Source organism: Anolis sagrei, chromosome 2, assembly GCF_037176765.1.
Source record: "Anolis sagrei isolate rAnoSag1 chromosome 2, rAnoSag1.mat, whole genome shotgun sequence".
Lineage (NCBI taxonomy): Eukaryota > Metazoa > Chordata > Lepidosauria > Squamata > Dactyloidae > Anolis > Anolis sagrei.
In genome coordinates this window covers 154937904-154965253 of record NC_090022.1, presented here as the reverse complement: position 1 = coordinate 154965253, position 27350 = coordinate 154937904, and the positions used below count along the sequence as shown (strand labels likewise).

The following is a 27350-nucleotide window of genomic DNA, read 5'->3' as shown; positions in this document are numbered from 1 at the left end:
CTTCTAACCCTCTCACCTCCTTTCATACATTGTCTCATTTTAGCGAATACCCCATGCCTTTCTCTTCATAACTTTGTTGACCTTTCTTTCATGCACATACATATCACATAGCTAGTTCCTTGGCTAGAGGAGAAGTCAACATACAATTGTTGTTGAATGTGGTTATGCTCTGTGTATTTTAAACAATGAACCTAGAATATGTGAGGTGAACTTTTGTATTTCACAGATATCTATTTGAACTGCTTGGTTGGTACGACTTCACTTTTGAGTTTGTTTATTTAACCTTAGAGTTATGACTTGGAATAAATTAAAGAAGTCTGGTGTTTACTGTCTTCTTAAAATAGTGTCCTAACAATATCTTCAAAATCACCTTTTCATGGCTGGGAATGTTATAGTTCAGCTAGCATAACGGCTTGCATGTTTATTTAACTAATTTTAGTCCCTTGCACTTCTTTGAAAACTATTGTTAAATTAGAAAACATTTTTATTTGATGCAGAAAGTACTGTAAGAATTAGGAATATATGCAGCTCAATAATGAAGGATTAAGGGAGCTGCAATTCATTAATGGCTGAGGGGACAATTTTGAGCACAGTTGCCCCAAAAGTTATTGGACCAATTACAAGGAAAAGTGATTGGTATTTTCCTAGATCATTTCTCCAAGCGCTGGTTGGCATCTTTTTTAGAGAAGTCTTAGTTTGTGGAAAAATACATAGTTGCATTTGAACGCAAATACAAAATGATTTGTCACTAATTACAAGTAGACGTGTTTCTATATTTTATATGTAGGTGAGGCAGGGATCACAAAAAAACAGAATAATGATTTGTAGAAATGCTTTCATATATCTCCACCATCCTGCTATGGTTTTCTTAATTGGCTTCAAGCTACTTACTTGCTGCTTTTAAAGCTTCCCTAGTTGACTGTCTTCACTGTCTTTTCTCCATCACTGTGCCTTTTCCCATACTTTGTGCATACACTAGCCTTTTGATTGACTTGTATTCCTCAACTCCTTTAAGTTGTTTCGCATTTCTTCTGCAGTAGTTGAATCATCCCTAGTCTCACTTCATTTCAACTTCCTATGCTTCCACTGTTACTCTACAATTATTTGTTATTTATTTAACACTGTCTGGCTTTGCTTCCTTGTCTGCTTAGAGTAGATTCATGAAAGCTTTTTACAGTGAAAGGACTGCGTTTTGCGCAATGTTGAATCATGGTAGCAGCGAGGAAAGTGTTTCTTCAGGCATGATATCATAACCAATATTCAACAGGATGTTTCAAATGTTGTTACCTTTCTGTGTGAAAATACTGCAAAAATCTCTTGTGTCAAACATATATGTTAAACATAACTTTATTATCTCAGATCATATATTTTTTTATGAAGAATGCGTGTTTTATACTTGAAAATACCTGATGAGCGATTTTTTTCTTATTTGACTCAGGGCCCTTCCATACAGCCATATAACCTAGGAAATTGCAGGAAGTCCCACAATATCTGCTTTGAACTGGGTTATCTGAGTCCACACTGCCATATATTCCAGTTCAAAGCAGATATTGTGGGATTTCCTGCCTTGATATTCTGGGTTATATGGCTGTGTGGAAGGGAGCCATCTTTTAAGAAGTTCAGGAGTTGTGTCAATATGTCAGTCTGTTTGGGGAATTGGTTGCTTTATTATTGAAATATTATTGACTTATTGTATGTATACTTTTGGATGCCTCATTTGAAATGAATTTCTTAGCATGAGTTGACAGTTTCTGTAGACTAAAAAAATGGATTTGAAAGAAATCTACATCTGATCAAGTATATGATTATAGCTCCACATATGTTATGGGTCTAGTACAGGCATTACTCATGTCATGGCTTGGAGTATTTTTTGCCCTCTGGATATTTTGCCCCAGAATCCCTTACTGTTGGGAGGGTTAGCACTTCTGGTGCCTGAAGTTCCAAACTTGTGTAGAGCCAAGGTTTCACCTCTTCTAATATTACTTCTGGAAAACTGTTAGGCTTCCCCAGTGCTGGCAGCCACCTGATTGTACTTTAAAAAAGAAAGAAAGTCTTAAAGGGTGGTTTTCCGGCTGATGTAAAACCATTGGTGAACAGAACGTTAGACAAACATTGTAAGAGAAAATCACATTAGTTAAATATATTTGTTGCAATATCTCTTTATTTTCATTGTAGTGCTGCAGCAGTGGTTTTAAGTTAATAATTGCTGCTTTTGTTACTTCTTTTGGGGGCTTCTGTGTATTTATCTGATTTAGCTTTTCCTCATATGTTTCTGAGCCTAGCTTAAATTCCTTCCTTGAAAGACACCCAATGATGACCGAATAAATATTACTTTAGAAATAGCTATGCTTATTTCCAGTTTTTCTAAAAACAAAACAAAAGCAAAACAAAACTATAAAAGGACTTTTCTAGATATTTTTGAGATCTATATCCCTTTGGTAAACTGAAGAAGTAGAGGTGCAGAGTCCAGGAATATTGCTCTATAGTTGGTTCTGAGATGTTTCTTGGCTGTTTATGACGTGCTCTCCTCTGCTGGGTGTATAGTAAAAATGGACTGGAGAAAATGCTCTGTATCTTAAATAGTCTTAAAAGTCAATATTTAGGGAAGTGATGGTACCACTGCTTTGATCAGATATCACCAGGAATACTGTGTTCAGTTCTGGGCACCACGGGACAGGAAATATATTGTGATAAGATGAGTGTGTACCAAGAAAGGCAACAAAAATTATTACATGTATGGAAGCCAAGCCCAACAGAAGTTGGACTACAAAAGGTTAAGAAGGAACATGATAGCCATGTTTAAATATTTGAAAAGATGTCATACTGAGGATAGGGCAAGCTTGTTTTCTGCTGCTCCAGAGACTAAGACAAGAAGAAATATTTATTTATTATTTATCATATTTATATACCTCCCCGCTCAACCCGGAGGTGACATGAGGTGGTTTACAGTTGGCAGTCAATGGTCCCAAACAACATAAATACAGTTAAAAACATTACATATAATATAAATCATATAAAAGCAATAAAACAACAAAACCATAAACACAAGTCCTCAGCATCTCATCACTAAAATCATTTTTCCGTCGCATCATCCAGTCATTTTGTGGATCTCAATTAGTCTGTTACACTGCATCTGCAAATGCCTGCTCAAAAAGCCAGGTTTGACTCTCTTTCGAAATGTTAGAAGGGAGGGGGCGATCTAATATCCCTAGGGAGGGCGTTCCACAGCTGAGGGGCCACTGCTGAGAAGGTCCTGTCTCTCCCGGCCAATCGCATCTCTGAAGGGAGCAGGACTGAAAGCAGGGCCTCACCAGACAATCTTAAGTGCCTAGATGGTTCATAGGGAGAGATGCGTTTGGACAGGTAAATTGGGTTGGATCCATTTAAGGCTTTAAAGGCTAAAGCTATCACTTTGATTTGTGCCCGGTAGCAAACTGGCAACCAGTGGAGCTGCCGCAACAGAGGAGTTGCGTGTTTCCTGAGCGCCGCTCCTGTTAACAACCTGTTAAATAGATTCAAACTACAGGCAAAGAGATTCTACTTAAACATTAGGAAGAACTTCCTGACAGTGAGAACTTTTTGACAGTGGGATACACTGCCTAGGAGTATAGGTGTCTCCTCTGTTGGTTTCTAAGCAGAGGCTTTAATTGTGTTTGACTGGATGGCCCTTGTGGTTTCTTCCAACCCTAGTCATTGGTTATGCATGATTTCCTGTATTCATAGAATTTTCTTTAATTTCAAGGTTTGTGTTACCTAGTCAATCTGTCAGTGCTCCCCCCATCTCATTTGTTGTTGTCCTCTGGGTTTCATTACCACTTTTATATCATTTTTGTGCAATGCAAACACTTAGTGTTCTCTCCAACCAGGCACGTGTCTTAACCTGAAAAATGCTAGTAAATACTCTAAAGGTACGCTCAGAGTAAATAAAGTATTGCCCTTTCTTTTTTGACCTGAAAAATATTTAACAATGTTGCATTGGGAGAAAAAAAAATCATTGTGTGACATGTGCAGTATAGGAACACTTACCTGTACCTCCAGGATAGTTACCCATGGTTTCACTTATCTGCATCTGACAAAATATGTATTCTTCAGGAATTTACTAGGTCCTGCGGGCCAACTCTATGTTAACTTCCTGTGAAAGCTGTCCATTTCAATAGAGTTTGCTATTATCCACAATTTCCTATTCCTGTGATAAGTACAGAAATCTATCTCCTGTACTATATTTTCCCCATCCCAATGAGAATTCTAATTCATTACAGGAGAATGTTTTTAATGCTTTTAGTCAAAAGAGTGTTTGTGTGTATGTTCAAACAAATATATAAAGCTAGAAAGTACAAGATGGAATGAAATTGAAATAGTATATTGTTAAAGCAAATGCCCACTTCTTGCAGTTGGTGATATTTCCTAACCCCAGTGAATACTAGTTTCCCCCTTCCCTCTGAATTAATTTCCTCCAAATAGCACTAAGCTGCTGGCAAACAGAACAAATCCCTCCAGCTTTGCCACATCATGGTTTGTTAAATAACTGAATGGGTCATTTTTTGACCCAATATGTTGGGTTGGTCAGAAAAAAAGTATCCAGATGGCAAAAATCAATATGTTTGTTGCCACTTTTTAACCCATGCTTATGAGGGAAAACAACTGCCTGGTAGCAGCTTGCAGAGATTTGCAATTTTGAATGCAATAGTTTTACTGCGTGCTAAATAGGAGAGTTCATTCCATGTGGATTCTGCAGTAAAACATAATCTTGCAGAATTAAAATGTTCTCCCTAATAACTAGGGTTAATTAAATGCTATGAGTGAATGAAAAAAGTGAAAGGTAGTTTTTTGAATTGTTTGTTCCTAGCCAGATACACTTCTCATACACAGATAATATCAAAAAGCAAAAACAAAAACAAACAAAAACAAAAAACAACAACCACGGAGCAAAGTATTTACTGCTGGAATTGTACCCTTCAGAAGCAATTCTAATAAGAGGAGATGGTATTAAAAGGGGAAAGAGGCTAATTTGCAGACAGGTGCTGAAAATCAATGCATTGAAACTAGTGGCAGGAATAGCCTCTTATAACATAGAACTTCTGAATATTGTTGGTAAAAAAAAAAAGCTTTGTGCTACCTGGCTGAGAATCTGGAAGGAGCAGCAGTTTCTCAGACCTCTTTCAAAGTACCTTTTGTAAAATGAGAACTTTTAGCAGTGTTTCTACAACTTTGACCCACCAGCAATATGTCAGACCCTGCCGGAGTTCAATAAATGTCATTATTTAGTCTGTGTACTTGAGCCTCTAAACAATTGCCAAATAGCGATATGTACTTGATGTGGGCTCCATTGTGTTGACTGACTCCAGGAGCTGATATCTAAAAAAGTATTTTTTTCTAAACTGTCTAAAATAACATAGACATGCAATTTTTCCTGTGGACTTCAAACTACTATTTGCGAAGAGTCACACTGTTATTATTTTATATGCCTGTCGCCATATCATACTGCCTATGACTGCCTTTTGAACTATTAACTGATTAAATCAAATATATAACCATAATGCCTGTCTGAAACCAATTTTGGTCAGATTGTAAAGTAACGAATCATAAGAATCAGTAAATGCTCACTAAATAATATGCAAAACTAGGACAACTTGACAGAAAAAGTTATTGAAGGCTTGTATAAACCCAATGAATTTATGTCACTTATTTTCCGACCATATCGCCTGTGCTTTCATCTTATCTGTAAATGGAGTAATCCAGCAACATCAAGGAAAGATCTGTATTAGCCAGTTTCCTTTCCTAGTGACTGCATTTCCCCTTCTTAAATCTACTGTTGAACAGAGTTTTTTTTCTTGAAGATAATTGGGTGCAAGTGCTATAGCTCTTTAGTGAAACTTTCAAGTAAAAGGCCCCTAGTTCAGTTCCTACCATTTAGTGGTTAAAATGGCCAGCAGAACTGAGGAATATCTGAGCCCAAGACAGTAATCACTCAGCCAGTTGACTTAGGGTAACAAAGCTCCTTATAAAGGGGTATTTCTCTGGTTTCACTTTTTCTACAAAATGTTGTCTACAGAAAGTTACACACCGGCTTTCTTCCTTTTTGTTGACCATTCTTCACTAATTGACTGAGATATTTATAGAAATGCATGCTTCTTGTTTTCTTTCCCAAATAAATATTTTGGATGGGCTCATCATTTTCCCACTGGTGCATCTGAGTAATTTTATCTCCCCCATATGCTTTTCCTCTGCTTACTCCCTTTCCCACTTACTCCCTTTCTTTCCTATATTGTTACTGCCAGCTCCAAGACAGTTGATATCCAGAGTTCAATTGATTTTCACAGAGGGCAAAACTATTCTGCAAAACTAACAAAGAGTCCTGTGTTGACTTAACAATCATAATTCAGGACTATATCCCTCTTAATCAGATGCACGATTAGTGTTAGCCTGAATTTCAGGTAGATATGCACGGATTCCGTGACAGGAAGTGAGAGGCAAAAAGTAGCAACAGTTACAATTTCTGTATTTTTATACTTTCTGCAAGATTTTTTGACTTCTCTATATACTACCTCACGTTCTAACACATGCATTGTATTCAGAGTTCTAGATAATAATACTTCAAGCAGCCGATGAAACAGGATATAGTTCATGCACACTCATGCTGCAATAAATCTTCTCTAATGTGACACAGCATTTTTTGTAATTAAATTTAAAACCATAATTTAAGTCATAATTTTAGAGTTAATTGATGAGCTGTTAAGCATGGTTTGAAGGTTTTCACGGTTGGAATCACTGGGGTGTTGTGTCATTTCCGGGCTCTATGGCTATGTTCTAACAGCATTTTCTCCCGACATTTTGTCTGCATCTGTGGCTGGTATCTTAAGAGAATCATAACATGCTAAGCAAGTTATTCAGAAGTATGTGTTTTTTTTTTGTTCAATTGAGCTTGTTCTCAGCTAATTTGGTAAGAGATTCCATCTTATTTTCTATTAAATTGCTGAACGATAACATCAGCTTTTTCTTTTTCTCTCATGGTTATTTGAAATTGTAATTAAAGTACTTCACACATGGAAGCACAATTCTCTATTCATGAAAAACAAAGGCGTTCATCCAAACTTATAAACCAGTGCTTGTCTTCCAATCAACTAGGTAGATGGGTATATTTTATGATACAAAACTGGTTTTTCAGTTCTTTCAATAGGGCCACACATTAATTTTAACAATTATGACATTCTTCAAATAGCACCAGCACAGCTCAACAAAAATATATTGTTGAGTATGTAAATATTACAAAATGTGAAATTTTGTGGAGATATGGGGGGGGGGGGCGGTTTGCCCGGGAATAGGATGTGCAACCTATTCCATGTAGGATCACACTTGCCTCAAAAGAGCTGTTGTTTGACTTGACGGAACTCCCAGGTCTAAGTTTATTAATGGAGGTCTCAGAACCATTGCTGTTTGTATTCTTTTTTTTAACCAGACACTGCTATTTGACACCTATGACCATTCTTAGAAGAGGATAGCCTAGCAACAATGGCTTATATTCTGTTAACCTCCCAATTATACTACTTTACTTGAAGATGTGGCATGAAAGATTTACAGATAGCAGATCTGTAGTATTTGTGGTGTAAAAACGTCTATATTGCAGAAGACTATTTCCTCCTAATCCTAAATTGCCCAAAATCATTTGAGTCCAAAATTGTTAATCTTCTTAGTTTTTTTAATGGCTTAATCATTTGCCTTCCTCTTCTCCTACTGAGCCGGAAAGAGATCTAAGATTACTTCAGATACGGGGTCTGCTCCATTAAAAAGACAGCAACCTGAATCCGTTTCCCAAAGTCTACTTGCTAGAACTTAATGCAGAAAGCATACACTGAGAGTTAATTCTGGGCCCTGGAATTTGGCTTGAGTTGATTTGATTGCAGTTAATAACAACATACATAATTGAATTGAAATTGCAACTGTTCCAAGAAATCCATTCTTGGTTGCTTCAAGCTTTTGACATTTCCTCATTGGCAGGGTGGCAAATTATTATTTTGTTGCTATAGTTGAACATCTGGTTGTCAGAATTCCTTGCTGATGTGCCACACATCACCCAAAGATCTATCAATAAATCTAGTTCTACTTTCTGCCCAGTTGCCAGGTAGCTTTCTTGTTGTATCTAGTGACTTCCTTTTCTTATCTTGAGAATGAAGCACCCAGCAACTGGTTGCCTGATCCTGAGGTGGTTGTGTACTTCAAACACTAGGCAGTGGGAAATTTCATTCCTGGAAAAGTGTTGTGTAGTGGACTAGAAATCTGAGGGCCAGAATTAAAATTCCTGTTTAGTCATGAAAACCCATAGGATGATGTTGAACAAGTCACACTGTCACAGCCTTGGAAGAAAGCAATTCCCCTCTGAGCAAATCTTGCCATGAAAATCCTGTGATGGGTTCACCTAAAGCAGTGGTTCTCAACCTGTGGGTCCCCAGATGTTTTGACCTTTAACTCCCAGAAATCCTAACAGCTGGTAAACTGGCTGAGATTTCTGGGAGTTGTAGGCCAAAACACCCAGGGACCCACAGGTTGAGAACCACTGACTTAAGGTTTCCATAAGTCAGAATTGACTTGAAGGCACTCAACTGCAACAAATAAGAATAAATTGTGCAATTTCCCTGAGGAATGAGAAAATTTTAGAAAATAAGTTATTTTGCAGTGTGAATCCTCAAATCTTCTGGACAGCGTAACCAATGACAGGAAGATTTGGAGAGGTTTTATCAAAATAAAGTATTTCACACTGTGGTGGTGAGATGTTTGGGGACTGGGATGAGTGACTGCAATTGGCTGCAGGGAGAGGAGGGACAATCTTATGTCCAAGGACCATAGTGATTAAAAATGTCTCTGTGTTTGTGGGTGATGGTTGCAGCCTGTTTAAAGGGCAATTTTAGTTCCTTCTGAGTGTTCCCTGGAGGGTTGTTCACCCCAGCCTTGATTGATTGATTGTCCAATCTGCAGCTTTCGGTCTACTGTTATTTTGTATATCCTATTGGGAGAGGAAAATAAGAGTAAGTCATCATCTCCAACATTTTTGAGCATGTACTTGTCATTTCCTTATAAGTAGAAATGGCTGTCATACTTTGGGACTGACAGTTAAGCAACCTTCTGTACACTTACAGTTTCTCCTCTCCATTTCCACCAGACACACAAATACCGTCTATTCAGAATAAATATATCAGTTTTGCATTTGTTGATTGGATATAGACATGCATGCTTTTCAAATGAGAAATGAAATTACATTCACAGTTCTGTGGCCCTTTTTTCGATATATACTTGTCGTTGTCAGGCCCTGTTTAATTACATTAACTAAATAAATTATTTGTTAGTGTATACTGTATTGTCTCTTTTCAGTATACTTAATGAGTTCTGAATATTTCATATTTTTGTGATATGTACAGGCAGTCCCAAGTTACAAACAAGATAGGTTTTGAAGATTTTCTTCCAAGGTAATTGAGCCATTTTTATGCTTCCAGTATTCAGCCAGGAGTTAGTATTTTGCTATATCCATTGGAACACATTAAAATAATGCATCCTAATATCATGTACTAAGGTATACTTTCCCTCTTAAATGCGAGAATGAGTCAACGCCTTTGTTGATCATTTATTTGTATACTAAAAACAGCAAATATCTAAAAGGTCACATATGGCATTTAATGAGCTCTATAGATTTGAAAATGCCATCTACTAAGGCGTGATTTAATGTAATCTATCCAAAGTGTATATTTTTTTCCTTTCAAAGCATTGTTTTTAAATGTCTTCAGACTTAATAAATTAAACTCACATGACTGAATTACACTGCATTTTCCCACTCTGGTGGATTGTGCAGGTGCATTTAGGTGCAGCCAAACTGGCATGACATGATTTCTAGATGACAATTTGGCTTTTTATTTGGCCTTTAGATTTCTTTTGTATTCTGAGAAGGTTGGGGTGTAGGTCAGGAGAATCAAATCACTATGTTTTCAGTATATCGTCGGCAGTTTTGGGGCAAAAGAAACTCCTGACACCAACCTGGATTTTAAAAAAAGGACATTTGGAAACTTTGAGGGGCTCAGACACTGCACTTGGGGGCTTGAGGGCACATCATGTCTCTGCTTTGCATGAATAGTTGTATGGGAGATTTCCAGTGAATGCCATGTGCTCTAGCTATGTTTCAGAGGAAAGGACTGGCAAAACTACTTATGAGGATTCCTTGCCTAAGAAACCCCTCTGAATTCATGACATTGCCATAAGCCAGTGGTTCCCAAACTTTTTTGACCATGGACCATTTGACCAGGGACCACTTTGACCATGGAGCACTCTCCATCATTATTAGCAAAAGGGTTTTGGTCAACTTTTGATTCGGTTTGATTATTTGAGGTGCTGATTCAGAAAATTGCATTGGATAGATCACATCGGCTTTAGTTTCTCATACAGAACATATGCCATCCAGTAGTCACCATCTGCTTGCCCAGAAAAAACCATATTTAATAATCTAGAGATGATGTGGTCTATCCAGTGCAATTTTCTGAATCAGCACCTCAAATAGCCCCAGGAACAGGCCTAAAAATGAAGGAGGGAAGAGGAGTAGAAGCAGCAGTCAGGAGGCTTGTTGACGTGGCTTTCGTGGGTAGTCAGCCTTGGCACTATAAGAGGGTTTCTCAAGAACACTCACTCTCGTAGTAACAGTGAGGCCACGGACCCTATTGTAGTTCTTGGGCACCACTGGTGGTCCACAGACCACAGGTTGGGAACCACTGCTATAAGCAGATAGGTGACTTGGAGGCATTGTATACAAATATCTGAAATTTGATTTTGCATGGCTAAGAAAACGTAACTACCATTGCTTCCTAGATGAGTGGCTTGGAAACTTGTCTTGTACTCTCTCTTAAAAAAATAACAACAAAGGTTTAAAACATTTAAAATATTTTAATCAATAATGTGGGAAGTTTTCTCAGTATTTTTTTCTCTATTACATATAGAAGAAATAACATTGGCATATGTCATTTTATGGGTAATGTATTGCAATCAATCACTGGAGAGAAAAGATTTGTTTGTTACTGGATAGGCACAGAAGATGGGTGAGGGTTAGGCCTAGGATCTCAGCTGCTGGGCCATATGGGAGAAAGCAGACCTTAGGATTTTAGGACCTTACAAAGCAAGGATCCTTCCCAGCTGGTGGATTAATTTTCCCAAAATGTTTTTCTAAAGGCTGTGTTTTGGTAGATGTCACACAAAAATAAAATCTTTGTTTTTAATAACTGTAGAATTGCTTTGGCATAGTATATTGGGAAATATGAAGATCTTAATAAAAAAATTACTTCTGTCCTAGCCAATAATTGCCTTTATAAAAAATAAGTTAGCTCTAATGTGAATGGAAACATTACAGCAAAGTAGAAGATAACAAAAACATTTTGTGTTTTTGTGTTGTGGATTTAACTCTTTTCACTTCATACTATTTGATAAGCACTTTCAGGTTATCATCAGCTTAACATCACTTAGCAGAATGTAACAGTATCATATTGGTAGGTGTTAATTTAGCTTCTAACACAGACATGTAATCGAGATGACTTGAAAAAATGCGTGGGTGAGCAATAAGGAAACTTCCAAGATGCTTCAGTTTAGAAGCTACAAACAATAAGAGCTGATAACTTCAAGGTCATCTTTGATCAGCTGCTGCGAGGACAATGGGGAGAAATGAGAGCAATTTAACTCCAAGCAAATTGAGGAGCACATAATGAAAAGACAGCAAGTCTTTTAAAATGGACGCTGAATCTTTATCATCAGTGACACAGCCATTTCCTCTTTAACGTTGGTGTTGCCTATCAAAGTACAATTAAAAATGAAATTGAGCCTTACTAAGTTCAGTAATTATGTGTGGAATTGAGCCACAGGCAGTATTTAAAATGGGAAAAGCTGACTTTTGACGGTATGTTGATATGTTTTGAATGAAGGGAAATATGAGCATAGGTCTTGTATACGTAAACATTTAAAATATAACAGCAGTTAAAATGCTAGAATGCATGTAATGTAATTATCGAGTAGTCACAATCCTTTTATGCAGGCACCTTTCACTGGATTAAAGTTCTCACTAGGCTAATCCTTGCCACACCAAAATATTTTCCCTGGTTAATCACTACTAATTGAAACCCTTTCAGTATACACCTAACAACAGAAAGTTTGGCCTCAATATATGCTCCTTTCCACTCATTGACATTCAAGTTAGTTTGCCATTTTGTTGCCCATTTGCTTCATCTGGAGTTCTTCACAGTGTGGGTTTTCACTATCCTGAAAATATTTCTCAGTGTAGCACAGTACAGTGTTTCAGACTGCTTCACTTCTATTATCTCTGTGTGGGAGGCTCCTGTTAGAACTTTATAGATAACAGTGGGTGGGATATAACTGCAGAAAAGGATATGCCACATTATATTTGTTCAGAAAGAGGTCTGGGGGAAAATATAATATCTTAATGTCCTGATAAAAATTGTAGTGCGACTACAGGTGGAATATTGTGTACAGCTCTGGTTGAACTAGAAATGGTTCAGTAAAGGAAAACTAATGTGATTGGGGAAAGAGACCCTTTATGTAGAATACTGTACTACAAAATTTCTGCTTTTTCCTGTAAGGGAGAAACAAGAAAATGAAGCAATAAAATGTCAAATTAAATACACAGATTACCATGTATACGTTGAATTTTTTTAAACAAAAAGTCAACCCAAAAACTTTGGTCAACATATACATGGGTCAGTGTAAGTGTTGTATGTCCTGCAACATATTTTCTTCCCTTTCTGAATGCCTGGGGGGCAGTAGTGACACTAGGAGACATGCAGAGTGTATGTAGGGGGTTTATACCAAAATGATTGCCACTGCTGCAACCTTCAAAATCCCCCAATCCACTGAGATTCATGGTGTTGCCCACATGGAACTTCTCTTGTGCATTATGCCTTTACTTCTAGGCCACCCAAAGCATTTTATTCATGAGTAAGAAAATGGAATGTCAGTCTTGCTTTCCCCTTTGCCTAGGTTTCCTCACATCTCATTCATTATTGCGGCATTAGCCACCACCGCCACTCCTTCCTCAACCACTCTCTCCTCATGCACCATTCCTTTCCTTTGGCTCCCAGGCTCCCAGTGACACTGTAGGGCTGCTCCAGATCTGTTGCCACTATGGATGCAGCGGCCACTGTCACTAGCTCTCAGGCTTGCCATGGCCATCCTGTCATCCAGGTGTCAAAGGAGGGGAGACAGATTCACTAACTTGACTGCGGTGTGAGGTGCCCTGTTTCCAGCAAATGAATTTGCCATTCTGATTTTTCTCATCTATTTTTAAGTCTCCCATTTTGTTTTTTTCAGTTCCCCTACCTCCATCACAACTCCTCTTCAATCTCCCACCCCCACTACACTGGATGCAGGAAATAAATAAATAAATAAATAAATGTTACTCATTACATAATTAAATCCAGTATATATGATTTCATTTGAATTACATTTTCTGAATAAAAAGATAAATTTACACAATACTTTATTTTCCACAGTTTGCAACTTTATGTCTCATGAGAAGTGCCTGAAGCATGTGAAGATACCATGTTCATGTGTTGCTCCAAGTCTTGTGAGGGTAAGTTAACTATGCTTTAAGATTAGCTCAGTCCATAAATAAGTAAATATATACACACACAATATATTTTATATATTTACATATATAAATAAATGTGTATTTATTAAGCAGAGCTTTGACTTCCCTTCTCTTTTCACTTTTTTCTTTAAACTTAAAATAGGACGTTGTTGGCCCTAAACATGGGTGTTAACATTTTATTTTGAAATTTTAACTAATTCAAATATCAGTTACAAGAAGAATGAGTAAAAAAAAGTATCATAATCCCAAACAGCTGGAATGTATTCAGTGTTGAAATACTGATTAGCTGAACTGAATTAAGATATTATCTTCATGTTAAAACCCTTTGATTATACTATTTATGTCTGTTTTAATACCCGAACTATATTTTGAAAATAAGATTATTGTAGTATTACTAACATTTTTATGCTGGGTGTGTGTTCTGATTTGTACTGTATTTGCAGTAATGATAGTGGAATTTGCCTTGATGCAAATAAAATTTGACTTGACTTAAATAGTTTATGATTTGTAACAGCATATGGCTGTTATAGGTCCATCACTAAAGATTTGACTTTTAAAAATAAACTTTTAAAAGTTTATTCAATATCTGTCATAAATAAATGTGCCTTTATTGTTCATGTGAAAATATTGGTAGATAATTTCCTGTCGGTACACAATGAATACAATGCAGATGAGACTATCTATCTCATGTGGTGTAGCTCTCTGTAGTCCTGTGATTTTATAAGTATCTGCAGGTGCGGATCTTGGTGAATACAGATTTTTAGTTTTAAACACGAAAAGATGGAGAGTCATAATTTACTACACTAGATAATGAATCCACTTTAAATCAGGCTGCTGCCTCCTGCAAAGTTCTGGAGTTTGTAGTTTAGGGAGGAGCCTTTAACAACCTCACTAAACTACAAACCCCAGAATTTTACAAGTAGATTCATTCTCTAGTATGATGAAGTAGTATATTTCTTTATTTCTAAAATTATATTAATTGTATGATGCACACAAATTTCAGTACCAGCAACAGAAAAAAACTCCCTATCTATCTATCTATCTATCTATCTATCTATCTATCTGCAGTCCCCAAGTTACAAACAAAATAGGTTATGTAGGCTTGCTCTTAAGTTGAATTTGTATGTAAGTCAGAATAGGTACATTTTTGAAGTGTAACTTCAGTCACACTTTCACACACATACGTACGTACATACATACATACATACATACATGCTTTAGATTGTATAAGGAAGGTTTAACACTCCCATGATGTTTGTTTTGTTGTCTGTACTCATGTTCAGGAGATTTCACTTCACTTTCTGTCCCTGTGAAAATTGAATTTTGAAAAAAAAATTGGCTTGTTGTGGAAACAAGGATTAGTGATAAAGCTTCAGTGGAGACCCTTATCCCCTTGATAACTCTTTCAAGAGTAAGTTTACCTTTCTAGGGTTAGATTTCTCTCCCTTCATGTTGTTCCTATGAGTCATCTGTAAGTCAGATGTTTGTAACTTGGGGATTACCAGTATAAAAAACACCTGCAATTCTAAGTCACACCTCATTTTAGAGATACTTATATGGGGGGCAAAGTGCATCAGAAGGATGGTGAAGACCTGGCTGTGGGACCAAGCCTTTGGGGCAGTGCAATGAGGCAAAATGATGTCCTGAGATGGTTTTAAAGCAATTTTAATGTGAATATAAGCGATTTTAATGTTGTATATATTTATGGTTTTATGTTCCGGCATTGAATGTTTGCCGTATATATGTTGTACTCCTCCCTGAGTCCCCTGTGGGGTGAAAACAATATGTGTCCACCCCAAAGTGTGGATAGTTAGTGAGGTTTTAACTTTGTCCCTAAATGATAACATTTGCACCAGCCAGTGCTCCAGTGAAAAGTCATTGCACTATACCCAGCAACATGACTAGAGGTGAGAAGTTCTTGCTTAATCCTCCAATTTATTGCTCCCAGTGTTGGATCTGAATCCAGCCTTTGCTCATCCAATGTTTTGTATTACCCAACACAGACTTCCTCCCACCAGGATCCACAGTTGTTTGTTTGTTTATTTAAAACATTTATATTTTGCTCTTCTCACTGAAGGGGACTCAGGGTGGAGCACAGCATATATACTCAAATATTGAATGCCAGGACAAAAATTCATATAAGCATACATAAACATTAAAAACATTTATCACAATATTAAAATACACCATTTAAAACCGTCTTGGTCAATACATTGCAATGTTTTGGTGCTAAATTCGTAAATAAAATAACTATAAAGTCACCAGACCCTGTGTAGTCTTGTAAGCTAATCAGGGGTCAACCTTGGTGAGTACATGAATACCACTAATGAATACCAAGTGTTATAGGTTTTATTTCAAAACAAAGGAGCTGGCAAGTGATTAAGAAAACCCTATGAAATTCTTGGGGGTCACCATGAGACAACAGGCGACTTTGAAGTGTGCACACAAACACATAAAATGTCAATGGGATTGGTGCCCATGACTGGAGGCTCTTTTTGCATTTTCCTCATTCTTCCATAAGGTAAATGGATCTTTCAGTGGCTTGATTTATATTTTTCAAATTGGACGCATTAAATCTATTCCTAGAAGATAGCTAAGTTTGTCATCTGATCACAAAGGAGCTTAAAATCAATTCTCCTAGAACACTGTCTTATATTGATTCAAGTTCTAGTGTATCCTTTTTCCCATGGTAGGAGAAATTGGAATTCATCTGAAAGGACTTGGATATTCATTGCTGAAGTTGAGTTCAATAGAAATGTGGTGGCTTTTCTTTCCAGTCCTGATGTAGTCAAGCAAGAATAGTTCCCCAAAGATCTGAGCATTTTGTACAATATTCTTCTTGGGGAGAAAAAAACCCCCAACAGTTACTTTTGGTCAAAGCTCATCAGTAGCACTGTCACATGTGATCTCTTGTCACTCCAGCTATATTTCTCTTGGAAGCTGCAACAATAGTAATGGCCACCTAGCAGCGGCCATTTAATATCCACACAGTGCCCCAGGTATAATATTGTTATAAGGCAGGGATAGACAAGTGAAAAGTTTGGAGACCACATTTGTCATCTAGGAGACCTTGGAGGGCCATGTGTGCTCCCACTGTATATGTGGGTGTATACACCCCCCAAACACCTCTGGGAGCTCTGAAACCATTTTTATCATGTTTTTTAAAGTCCTCAACTGGGCTTAAATTCGTCCAAGAGCCCTACAGAAAAATGTGGTGGAAATGCATCCCATCCCCATTGGATATTTTTCAGCATTTCAGGGTGAAATATTTTTGAACATCTTTGCAAACATGTTTTTTGACCTTGGGAAGTCTCCAGATGTGGTAGAAATGCACTGTACACCCCCTGGAGTGCATTGGGGGGCAATCTGGAGCAAAACGTTTTTGAAACAAATATTTGCCAAAATCACATTTGTAACCCCATGGGGCCCACACACTTTGCCTATCCCATTTTAAAGGTATTGTGATGTTGTGGGAGTGTCCATTTAACTATTCTTCATCTTCAAATGGTGGTGTATGTTTGTGTGTGTGTGTATGTGTGTAAGAGAGATAATTTTCTTAAGAAATTCCTCTTGTTTGAAATTTTTGCTCTGTTCTCGTGGGATGCCTTTCTCCTTGTCCGATACAGAGAATAGATCCAGAGACAAAGAATGCATGAAGAAAATTGTGAAATTTGTTTCTGGTCCTTGAGTTCTGTTTGAGTCAGATAAAAATGTTTAGAAGGTAAGCTAGTGTTTTAGCAATGCGGAAAACACAGATGTTTAAGTATAGAGCACTTCTGGTCAAACTATTGAGATAGTGAAGGACAGAGGATAGATAGCACTTTACATGGAGTATATGGGGAAGATCAGGAATTCATGTATTACTTCAGTACAGAGGCCATACAGCAGTTCTGTTGCATAGTTAGTTAATGTAGATAGAGTGAGCACAAGAACACTTTGATTTGAAATATACTGACTATTCATCCTTAATACTAAACTGATATGGCAGAAATAAAACCAGATCCCCCACTACATATTTTCAAAAATCATTGCTGCCACAAAGTGTATGAGGGCCATACTATGTGCAGAGTGTTTTAAAGCCTTGATCTTTCTTTGTCCAAATTCTATTTAACTCTTAGGACAGAGGTGTCAAACTTGTAGCCCCCCCGGGTGTTTCAGGTTCCAACTCCCAGAAGTCTAGTGAGCTTGTGCAATGGGCAGGGATTCTGGGAGCTGAAACCCAAAACACCTGAACGGACACAGGTTTTATACCTCTGCCTTAGGAACTCCTCTTTTTTAGTCCTTTGATTCCTTACCCAAGAAAACCATATGAAGTCCAGAGAATTGCCATGACAGACTACCTGAAGGCATGTATATGCACACACGTGTGTGCACGCGCACACACACACACAGTTTGTTCCCTGCCCTTTTACAAATTAATTGGTGACTTAATCTTTATCAAGACTACTTTGTGTCAGCATAGGATACAGAGTTCAAAGTGGTTTGCACACCCTGTTTAAGAGTAAGTCTAATATTAATAATGATTAGTGCTAACTAGATTTAACACTGAAGGGAGTGAGGAGAAGAAAATTGCAAGGGACTGTATCTGGATGAGCAAGGCATGTCTTGCTTGCACAAGGGAACCAATGTTGTGTCTTCATTGTTTCTCCATGCCATTAGTCACACACATATGTGTACTCACATGCACATATATATATCCAAGAAATTTGAGAACATAAGGCTGTTTTGAAAAGGTGTGGTTTGTGCACAGCAGGCTGTGTGCTTTGCTTTAACAAAGCAGGCAAATTATCTTACTGACAAGATTATGAAGCAATAACACAGCTTTATTTTCCCTTAAATGTTTATACAGAGATGAAGGTTTGATTAGTTTACCAATCCATTAATGCTAACTCTCAGGCTGTTCTTAATAGCAGAGTTGGACAGAGAGAAAGAGAAAAGCAAAGGGTTGCAGCTCACCAAACAAGGTAGTAGGGAAACAGTGAGGCATAGCTTGGGAAGCTACTTGACAAGTTTTGTTTTGTTTTTTGATTGCACAGAGTGTGGATAAATTTGGAACAAAAGGAAAAGATGGTCAGAGGAGGGGAACGCAAAGTGCCTTGGATCCCAGTTGACTACCACTCCTTATGGATGGAGAGCAGAAGCTTTCTTCTGCTCCATTAGATTTATTAAAAATGAATTTAAAGTGGAACAATCACTCCCAGGCAATTTCAAGCATCTGGCTTTCAAGGAACAGATCTTAAATATGTCCATGATGGTTCTTAAGAGATAGGTGGTAAGAAAGAGACCAAATAGTTGGCTTAAACATTCAAGTGGTTGATATTATGATTACTTGCCAATTTCAGATTTTCTTAGAGGAAACAGATTATTCAAATCCATTTCAATCGAATTTCAAGTCATAATGTAATAACAAACAGTGACCAATGACCCACTCCAGGTGAAAAATGGGGAGTGGTGTTATCCTGTTAAATCTCCTGTATCTCACAATAGCTGCTGACACTATTCACCACAATATCCTATTTGACCAGCTTTGTCAATTGGAATGGGAGGCACTGCATTGCAGTGGTTCCTCTAATAATTTGGGGATTGTGGGGCTCCTCTTTAGCTCCATCACTATTAAGCTGTGAAGTGACATAGAGTTAGAATCTATCTTGCTTGCTGCCTAATATTTATGTAAGGTTGCTGAGATTCTTAGAACACAATGCCATTAGTGTGCCTTTCTAGTGGTTGGACTCCACTGGGACTATGCAGGTGCTGGACCATTTCCTGGGCATTGTAATGGGTTGAATGAGAGCAAGTAAAGTGAGGCTGAATCCCAGTAGAGGCTCCAGTGGTTCCAGGAATTGGTTAAGCATTCTGCTCGATTGTGATACTACTCCCCTTGAGGTGGGAGCTGATTGATAACTTGGTCATAGTCTCAGATCTTTGTCACTGAAGGCTGAGGTGGATGTTGCAGCTTGAAGTGCTGGGTCAGTATCTACAATCTTTCCTAGTCAGAGATATTCTAGCTATATTCTTTCATGCACTGTTTTTTTCCCCAATTAGATGGCTGCAGTGCTATCTATATGGGGCAGTTCTTGAAAATTATTCAAAAAGCTTAATGCAAAGTGCAAGGGCTAGAATTCTGACAAGAGCATCGGCTTATAAATCCAACATTACAGCAACAACTGCACAGGAGCTTTTCCAACAGAAGAGATGCTATAAGCAACTGTTTGCTTGCAAGGAAAGGGAAACCATGAAAAACAACTGTGCACAGCTTATTCAGGCAGTCAGATCCAAAGACTCAGCCACCTTCCGGCATATTATATCAAGCGTTCAAACTTATGATTGACCCATGGTGAACTCTCACATCCCCGCAGGGACCTGAGAGGCATATTTCCAGGATTTATATATGGACACCGCTGCTGGATGTGACCGCTCTAACCCAGATATAGAAAATCTTCCATTGTGGCCACTGGCGACAGAGATCAAGAACCTGGATGCTCAATTAAGATCAGGAAAGTCCCCAGGAGAAGATCTAATTCTATCAGAAGTCATTAAGAACAATTTGGATTTCTGGACCCCTGTCTTAGCCTCATTGTTCACATGGATCAACAAATGTGGCCAAATCCCCAAGAATTGAGGACTTGAAATCATTGTCCCCATTTATAAAAAGAAAATGGATGACTCTGCAAATTATAGCCCAGTTAGCCTCCTCAATACAATTAGCAAATTATATGCAAGACATCTATAATGGAAACTTCAGGATTAGCTATAACAGGAAAACATACTTGCCAAGGAGAAAGCTGGCTTTAGGGAAGGCTGATCCACCATAGACCAGTGTCTAGTATTATAACATCTAACAGAAAATTACTCTTCCCATAACACATCATTGCTCTATGTCACCTTCATAAACTTTAAAGCAGCTTTTGACTCCATTTCCTGAGTTAAACTATGGGGCATTAATACAATACTGCAATGCAGACCAGCTACAAATCAATTACCAAACACCAAAATCATGGTATTTGCCAAAATTCTAAAGAATCACTCCTGGAGCGTAGATGGACATAAAACTGAGCAGGTCCCATGTTTCAAATATCTGGGAGTAGTCCTCTACTCTTCCAACAGTAGAAAAGGTCATGGGGACCATGTGGCTGAGATTGCGCAAAGGAGCTGTATAGCCATTCTAAAATACTTCAAGACAAAAGGGAGCCACTTCATACTTGCAGAACTCCAGGGCTGCTACTCAGTATGGGATGTGATCAAGTCAAAGCTCTAATAAAACAATGTATAATAGACACAGAGTGTCAGTCAGCTCTAGCTAGCGCCTCATCCTTTATCAGCAATGAAGCCAGTAGATATCTCACCCTCCCCTATTGCATACTTAGCCAATCTAGAGGTACCCAACAAACAGAGAGCCTTTTCCCTGGCACTATGTCATGCCATCCCATCTGTTGTACTTGAGGGTCGATATCGGACAGCCTCCTACTCAGAGAGTCTGTGCACCTGTGGCTCTGGACACATACAGACAACAGAACATGTGCCTCCAGTATTTGTTTTACAGAGACATTCATAATAGTCTCATATCACCATTGCTTTACAAACACCCAGGACGCTCAGGACAATTTTACACCACCATGCTGCTCTCGGACACCAACTTCGTTACAGCATATAAAGTTGACAAGTTCTGTGTGGCAGCACTTAAAATTCGCTGGGTAATGACCAGTACCATGAGCTAGCATGTTAACTTATTGGAAATTTGTAATCACTGTTATAGTTAGTGCTCCATTCCCTAGTCCTTAGAAATGTGTCCAGCTGTGTCCCTCCCTTCTTGTGCCCCCTCGTGTTCCTTGTATTATTTAAATGTACAAGTTTTAATGACATTTTAAATCTTATACGTAGCACTGTTTTTTAAAACTCACTTTTTAAAAGTTGTATTTTAATGCCCAAATGTATGTTTTACTCATGTCTTCCTGGTTCTTTTAATGCTGGTCATTGACCAAAATCAAAATGTTCCATGACAGAGCACTTTGTAGAAACCATATGACAAAGTTTTAAAGGAATTATACTGATTTTTATCTGATTTTGGGGTGCTAGTTGATGGTCTTTAAAGCCTTAAATATTATAGGACCTCAAGATATGTGGGAACACCTTTTCCCTTGTATGCTTGCCCAAACATTGAGGGTCTACTAAATTGGCCTTCTCTGAATCCTTCAATTGTGGGATTCTTTCTCCTCAGAGATCCAGTTGATGTTGACATTGATTTCAGTGCCTGGTGAAAACATAATAATAAAACTTTATTTATATACTTCTCTATCTCCCCTAGGGGACTCAGGGTGGTTTCAACAAAGCAAACACAAAACGTACAGAGTAGCCATTAAAAATATAGACATAACTTGTTAACACATTCCTATACATTAAAACAAACCAATTCCAACATTATTCCATTGTGCAAAATAGGTTACCAATGGCCCAATTTACAAGTGGGTTTAGACAGTTTGAAAGGGCTGCTTGAGGTTTTTATTAAACACTAGCCATCCCCTGCCATGCGTTGCTGTGGCCCAGTCTGGTGATCTGGAAAATAAAGTAATGAGAAAGTCTTGGTTTCTAATATATGTAATTTTTTTATATTTGCGGGTAAACAGTATTTCTTGTTGTTGTTTTGTCAGTGTTGATGAAGCGATTGTCTGGTTTACCTACTCTGGAATGTGCAACATATAATTGTCCTTTCAGATCTGTGATACTGTATTTGTCATATACATATATGTGTGTGAATCATATATATATATCCATATCTATGGCTGGATGGCTCTTTGTCAGAAGGGCTTTGATTATGTGTTCTTCCCCTGGTGAAGGGAGTTGAACTGGGTGGCCTTAAGGCAGCTTTTGCCAGCCTGGGGGCTGGGATCCCTGGGGGGGAGGGCGGTCATGAGGGGGTGTCAGAAGGATTGCCAAAGACCATCAGAAAACACAGTATTTTCTGTTGGTCATGGGGGTTCTGAGTGGAAAGTTTGGTGGGGTTCAGAATGCTCTTTGATTGTAGGTGAACTATAAATCCCAGTAACAACAACTCCCAAATATCAAGGTCTCTTTCCCCCAAACTCCATCTGTGTTCATATTTAGTCATATGGAGTATTTGTACCAAGTTTGGTCTAGATCCTTCATTGTTTGAGTCCACAGTATTCTTTAAATGTAGGTGAACTACAACTCCCAAACTCAAGGCCCACCAAACTCTTCTAGTTTTTTGTTAGTCATGGGAATCCTGTGTGCCAAGTTTGGGTCAATTCCATCATTGGTGGCATTCAGAATGCTCTTTGATTGTAAGAGAACTATTAATCCCAGCAACTACAACTCCCAAATGACAAAACCAACATTTTTGAGTGATGGTCACTCCTTGGGTTAGTAGCTCTCTTGTGGCCAATTTGGCGGCAATTCGCCCAGTGGTTTTTGTGTTATGTTAATCCCACAAACAAACATTACATTTTTATTTATATAGATTTTGGGGGTGTAGTAATTTTGTCCAAATGTGTCACCTGTACACAGTTTTACATTGTGTTTACCTGAAAAATTGTTTGATATGTTTTTAGAATGTTTAATTTACATCTTACTATTTTACATTTTAAAAGTTCTTCTAGTTGTTCATTTAAAATGCCTTGATTGTATGCTGCCTTGTACTGTAACTGTACAGGGCAGAATATAAATATTTTGATGATTAAAAATTAAATTTGGACTTCATAATGAAATGTTTCTAACTCCAAAGTCCCTACTCTGGGGGTCCCTGCATGTGTTTTGTTTGAGCTCCAGAACAGTATCCTAGGTTCAGTTTGTGACTACTTGGCAGAATTTGTTTGAGGGGTTTATCTTCCTCTGAGACAGATCACATAGACTTAGATTTAGCTGTTCATAAGGGGTGATTTTCCTTTTCTGCTTTCTATAATCCCAACAGCCATGCTTCTGAAAGACAGTAAAATGTACAAAATCAAAAAGTGTCACAAGGTATTCCAAGATGGTGCTCTAATTTGCTGATCTATTTATGGGTTGCCGATGCTTGTTGTTGTATGCCTCGAAGTAATTTCTGAGTTAGAGTGACCCTAAGACAAACCTATCAAGGGGTTTTCTTGGCAGAATTTGATTTGAAGGGTTTATCTTTCTTTGAGACAGATCACATTACTTTCTCAAGGTCATGCAGTGGGTTTCCATGGCTAAGTGGGATTTGGACCCTGTTCTAGTGTCCTGGTCCAACACTTAAACCACTGTGTTTCGCTGGCTCTCTGTAGATGCTTAAGACTGGCCAGTTTAACAGTACCCTTATTAGTTGTTTGGCTGGAGTAGCATCAGGGGAGTTAGGAGTACATTTCCATTTCACCAGACTTCGTAAATGTCACATAGTGAAATAGAGCAACTCTGGATTGAGTCACAGTAAGGAACACATAGTACATTGAACTACAGATTTCACAATAGTCAGACACTATGATCAAGATCCTCTTATTGCAATCTGCTATGGATTTCCTGCACGTAAAACTTTTATCTGAGTAGTATTACATTTTAGACAAGGCATTAAGATGATGCCAAAGGGAGTGAAAATATAGAGTACTCTTGAATAAAAGTGATTAGGGCTTGAGGTGCGCATTTATATCCCTGACTATACATTTAGGGTGTAGAATGAATAGGAGAAGAAATAGTTTCTTTGTGGCAATTAATATGACTAGATTCATAGAAGTGGAAGCAAGCACAAGAACCATCTTATCTAATCCTGCCATACAGCAATACACAACTAAAGCATATTGAAAATTGCCCATCCAACCTCTGGTTAAAGACATCCAAAAATGGAGATAACATGGCAATCTATTTCACCCTCAATGAGGGAGATTCTATGTCAAAGTATATTGACAACTGTTGCTCCATGCTGCAGGAGAGAAGATGTGAAATTGGTTTTGTCTAATTCTCATTTGAAATCAAAATCACAAATAGCTGTCTGCAAATGTACAGTATGTCATCCATGAGATCATTTGAAAGCCATGTTCAAATATGATGTCCATTATTTAATTCAACCGTATTAATTACGATCCTAGTTAAGGTTTCAACAGATTGCAATCAGGGGTTATCCTTGCATGTTAAGTTCCTAGTGTGGTTTAATTCAGCATTCTGTGTCAAACTATAACCAGCCGAAATCTTGTCTTTGCGCTAGGTTTCCTGTCATTCGGTGCTGCCTCAAGGATTGCTTTTGATTTCTTGCCAAAACTCAGAGACACTTTCCCTTTTGGAAAATAAGCATTCCCGTTGAGTGCATGGCTTTGGGGACTTTGACATTACCAGGTGTCAAGGAATATTCAACTACTGCTGTTAATGGCAGATGGACTGATGGGCTGGCGAGTTAATCTTCAGCTGTACAAAAGCAGCCAGATGGGATGTCTGTTTTGTGTGTTGGCTTCAGAAAGCAAACATTCAACTTGGCTCTTAGCTTAAAACACACAACAGAAGGCTTAATGACAGTTTATTCTATGTATGGGAAGCTTTTATTTTTGTCTCTATTCTCCTTGCTAACTATACAAAGTGTCTATTTATGGAAAGCTGTAATATATGAAGGGGTGTTAAAGATTTTTCCCTGCTGGATGCTTAGAACAAGCTAATACTGTGGAAGAAATAAATTGCATTTTTTTTAAAAATGCAGCGAGGGTGGAAAATATGGCAAAGAGCTTCATCTGAATTTTTTGTTTGATCTTCAGTGAAACTGGATAATCTAGCTGTCTTGCTGAAAATGTCACACTTAAAACAGGACTGAGAATTCAAGGTCAAGTTAAGGCTCATGAACTCAGAAGGATGGCATGAGTCAGATAAGTTCTATGTCCACAACTTTCAAAGACTGAATTACAGAGTTTACTTACTGTGACTAATCTTGGTTGCTTGGACTTGCTTATGAGCTGGCTGAAGGCCATGATTCTTAAGAAAGTTTTCTCTGAAATGCTTATATTGTCAAACTGACCATACCTATTTTTGTTCAACCAAGGGGATGTACAGTTCTTGGGAAGTCCTACTTCTTCCGTTTTGCAGAACTCAAAAGTTTGTTCATCACTTTGTGGCATATAGTGTGTTTCAGAAGTATTCACACAGGCACCTTTATTGATTCACAACATTTCTACCCTGCCTTTCTCCACCCTGGAGGGGACTCAAGGCGGCTTACACTTCAAACAATGTAGAGTTAAAATAAACATTAAAATAGAATTATAAAATACATCAAAACATTTAAACATATAAAACAATGTCTTCACTGTTAACTATGCTATCCAAAGTGATAGTCTGGGCCATTCCAATGGTCATTGCACATAATTCCCTATTTATCTATTGCAAAAAATCTTCAAAGACTTTGTACATTTAATTGTGTTACAAAGCAGTATTGAAATTGATTTAATTTGTAGTGTTACCATTTAGTATACTCAAGATGCTCAAAGCTATGAAGGAACAAAGTACCTTTTTTGGGACACAGAAGTGAATGAAAAAATCAGTACTTTTTGATTATATAACTCTTTATATACCTGGCTCATTAATTGATAAAAGTATCACATGCAGCAATTACAGCTGTGAATCTTCTTAAGTAAGTCTCTGTCAGCTTTGCACATCCAAATCTCGTAAATTTTGTCTGTTCTTTTTGGCCAAATTCCTCCAGCTATATCAACTTGGATGGGACCATTAATTCATATCTTGCCACATATTTTCTTTTTCACTTAATTTTTATGAGATTTTCACAAGACATTAAAACAACAATACAGAGATTAAAATAGAAAAACAAAAAGAGATCAAATACAATATAAACCCCATAAAATATTCCCACATGTCTCATCACTGCCAACTAAAACTGACATATAAACCCCATCTGTTTCTTTAAAAATGAACAAGTAAATAAATATACAATGCCCACCTGTTTTAAATAACACACATGTTAAAGGTTTTTTGAAATCTACACATCTTTTGTAATAGTAAATTTAATTATCAATGAACTTTAGTGCCTCAAGTCTCTACCGGAGTTTGTAAAATTCACTAGATTGAAGACGCACAATTTGTCTAGGACTATAGCTATTAGTGCATTTTTTCTCCACTCAAGATTTCCCAGTGGAATTGCCATATAACTGAAGTTGATAGAGTAGTATCTTGCAAAGACATCTAGTCTTACGTAATTGTTCCAGAGCTTTCTTATAAAAGTGTATGACTTTGGGCGCTTGATGCAATAAAGGTATTGTGGCAAATGTAGAAATTAGTGGTGGGCCACTTCAGACTTCAACTGCTGTGGTGATACTGATTTTTATGTACACATGAACTATGGTGTTGTCCTTTGTATTACCCGTATTTATTTATCTATGTTCTACACATAGAGCTGAGCTTTGAAGGCTCCTTGTTTTGTATTCCTCCTTTTGGCAAATTTCTGGAGAAGGACTGTTGATGAAATAGACTGTGTGTGGACAGTCCCCCTCTTGACACAATGTAAAGCTTCACATAATTAAATACTATGCAGAGATTAGCAAAATATGGTTAGATTCACAAAGATGAATTGTGGCTTATAACTGAATTTACATAAAATGAATTTTTGAATAAAATCCATATTATAGCCAGTTGTCACTTTCCATCATGCAAAGTCAAGCTACCAGTATGAGCTAGCAATTGACACTAAGGAGCTTTTGGAGAAAGGCATTTTGCTCTGATACCAAACTGAAAAGTCAAATTGGCCTTTTAGGATATACCCTGTCCTACAAAGAAGAGG

The 27350-nt window shown here is 37.7% G+C and overlaps 1 protein-coding gene across 1 annotated transcript in view; it reads left to right on the top strand.

The window, feature by feature from the left end:
- DGKQ (diacylglycerol kinase theta) overlaps positions 1–27350 on the top strand; it is a 98669-nt gene that overhangs the window by 7686 nt on the left and 63633 nt on the right. Inside the window, exon 2 of the mRNA XM_060763721.2 lies at positions 13524–13603. Coding sequence (XP_060619704.2) covers positions 13524–13603 — 80 coding nt within the window. The remainder of the gene's footprint in view (positions 1–13523; positions 13604–27350) is intronic.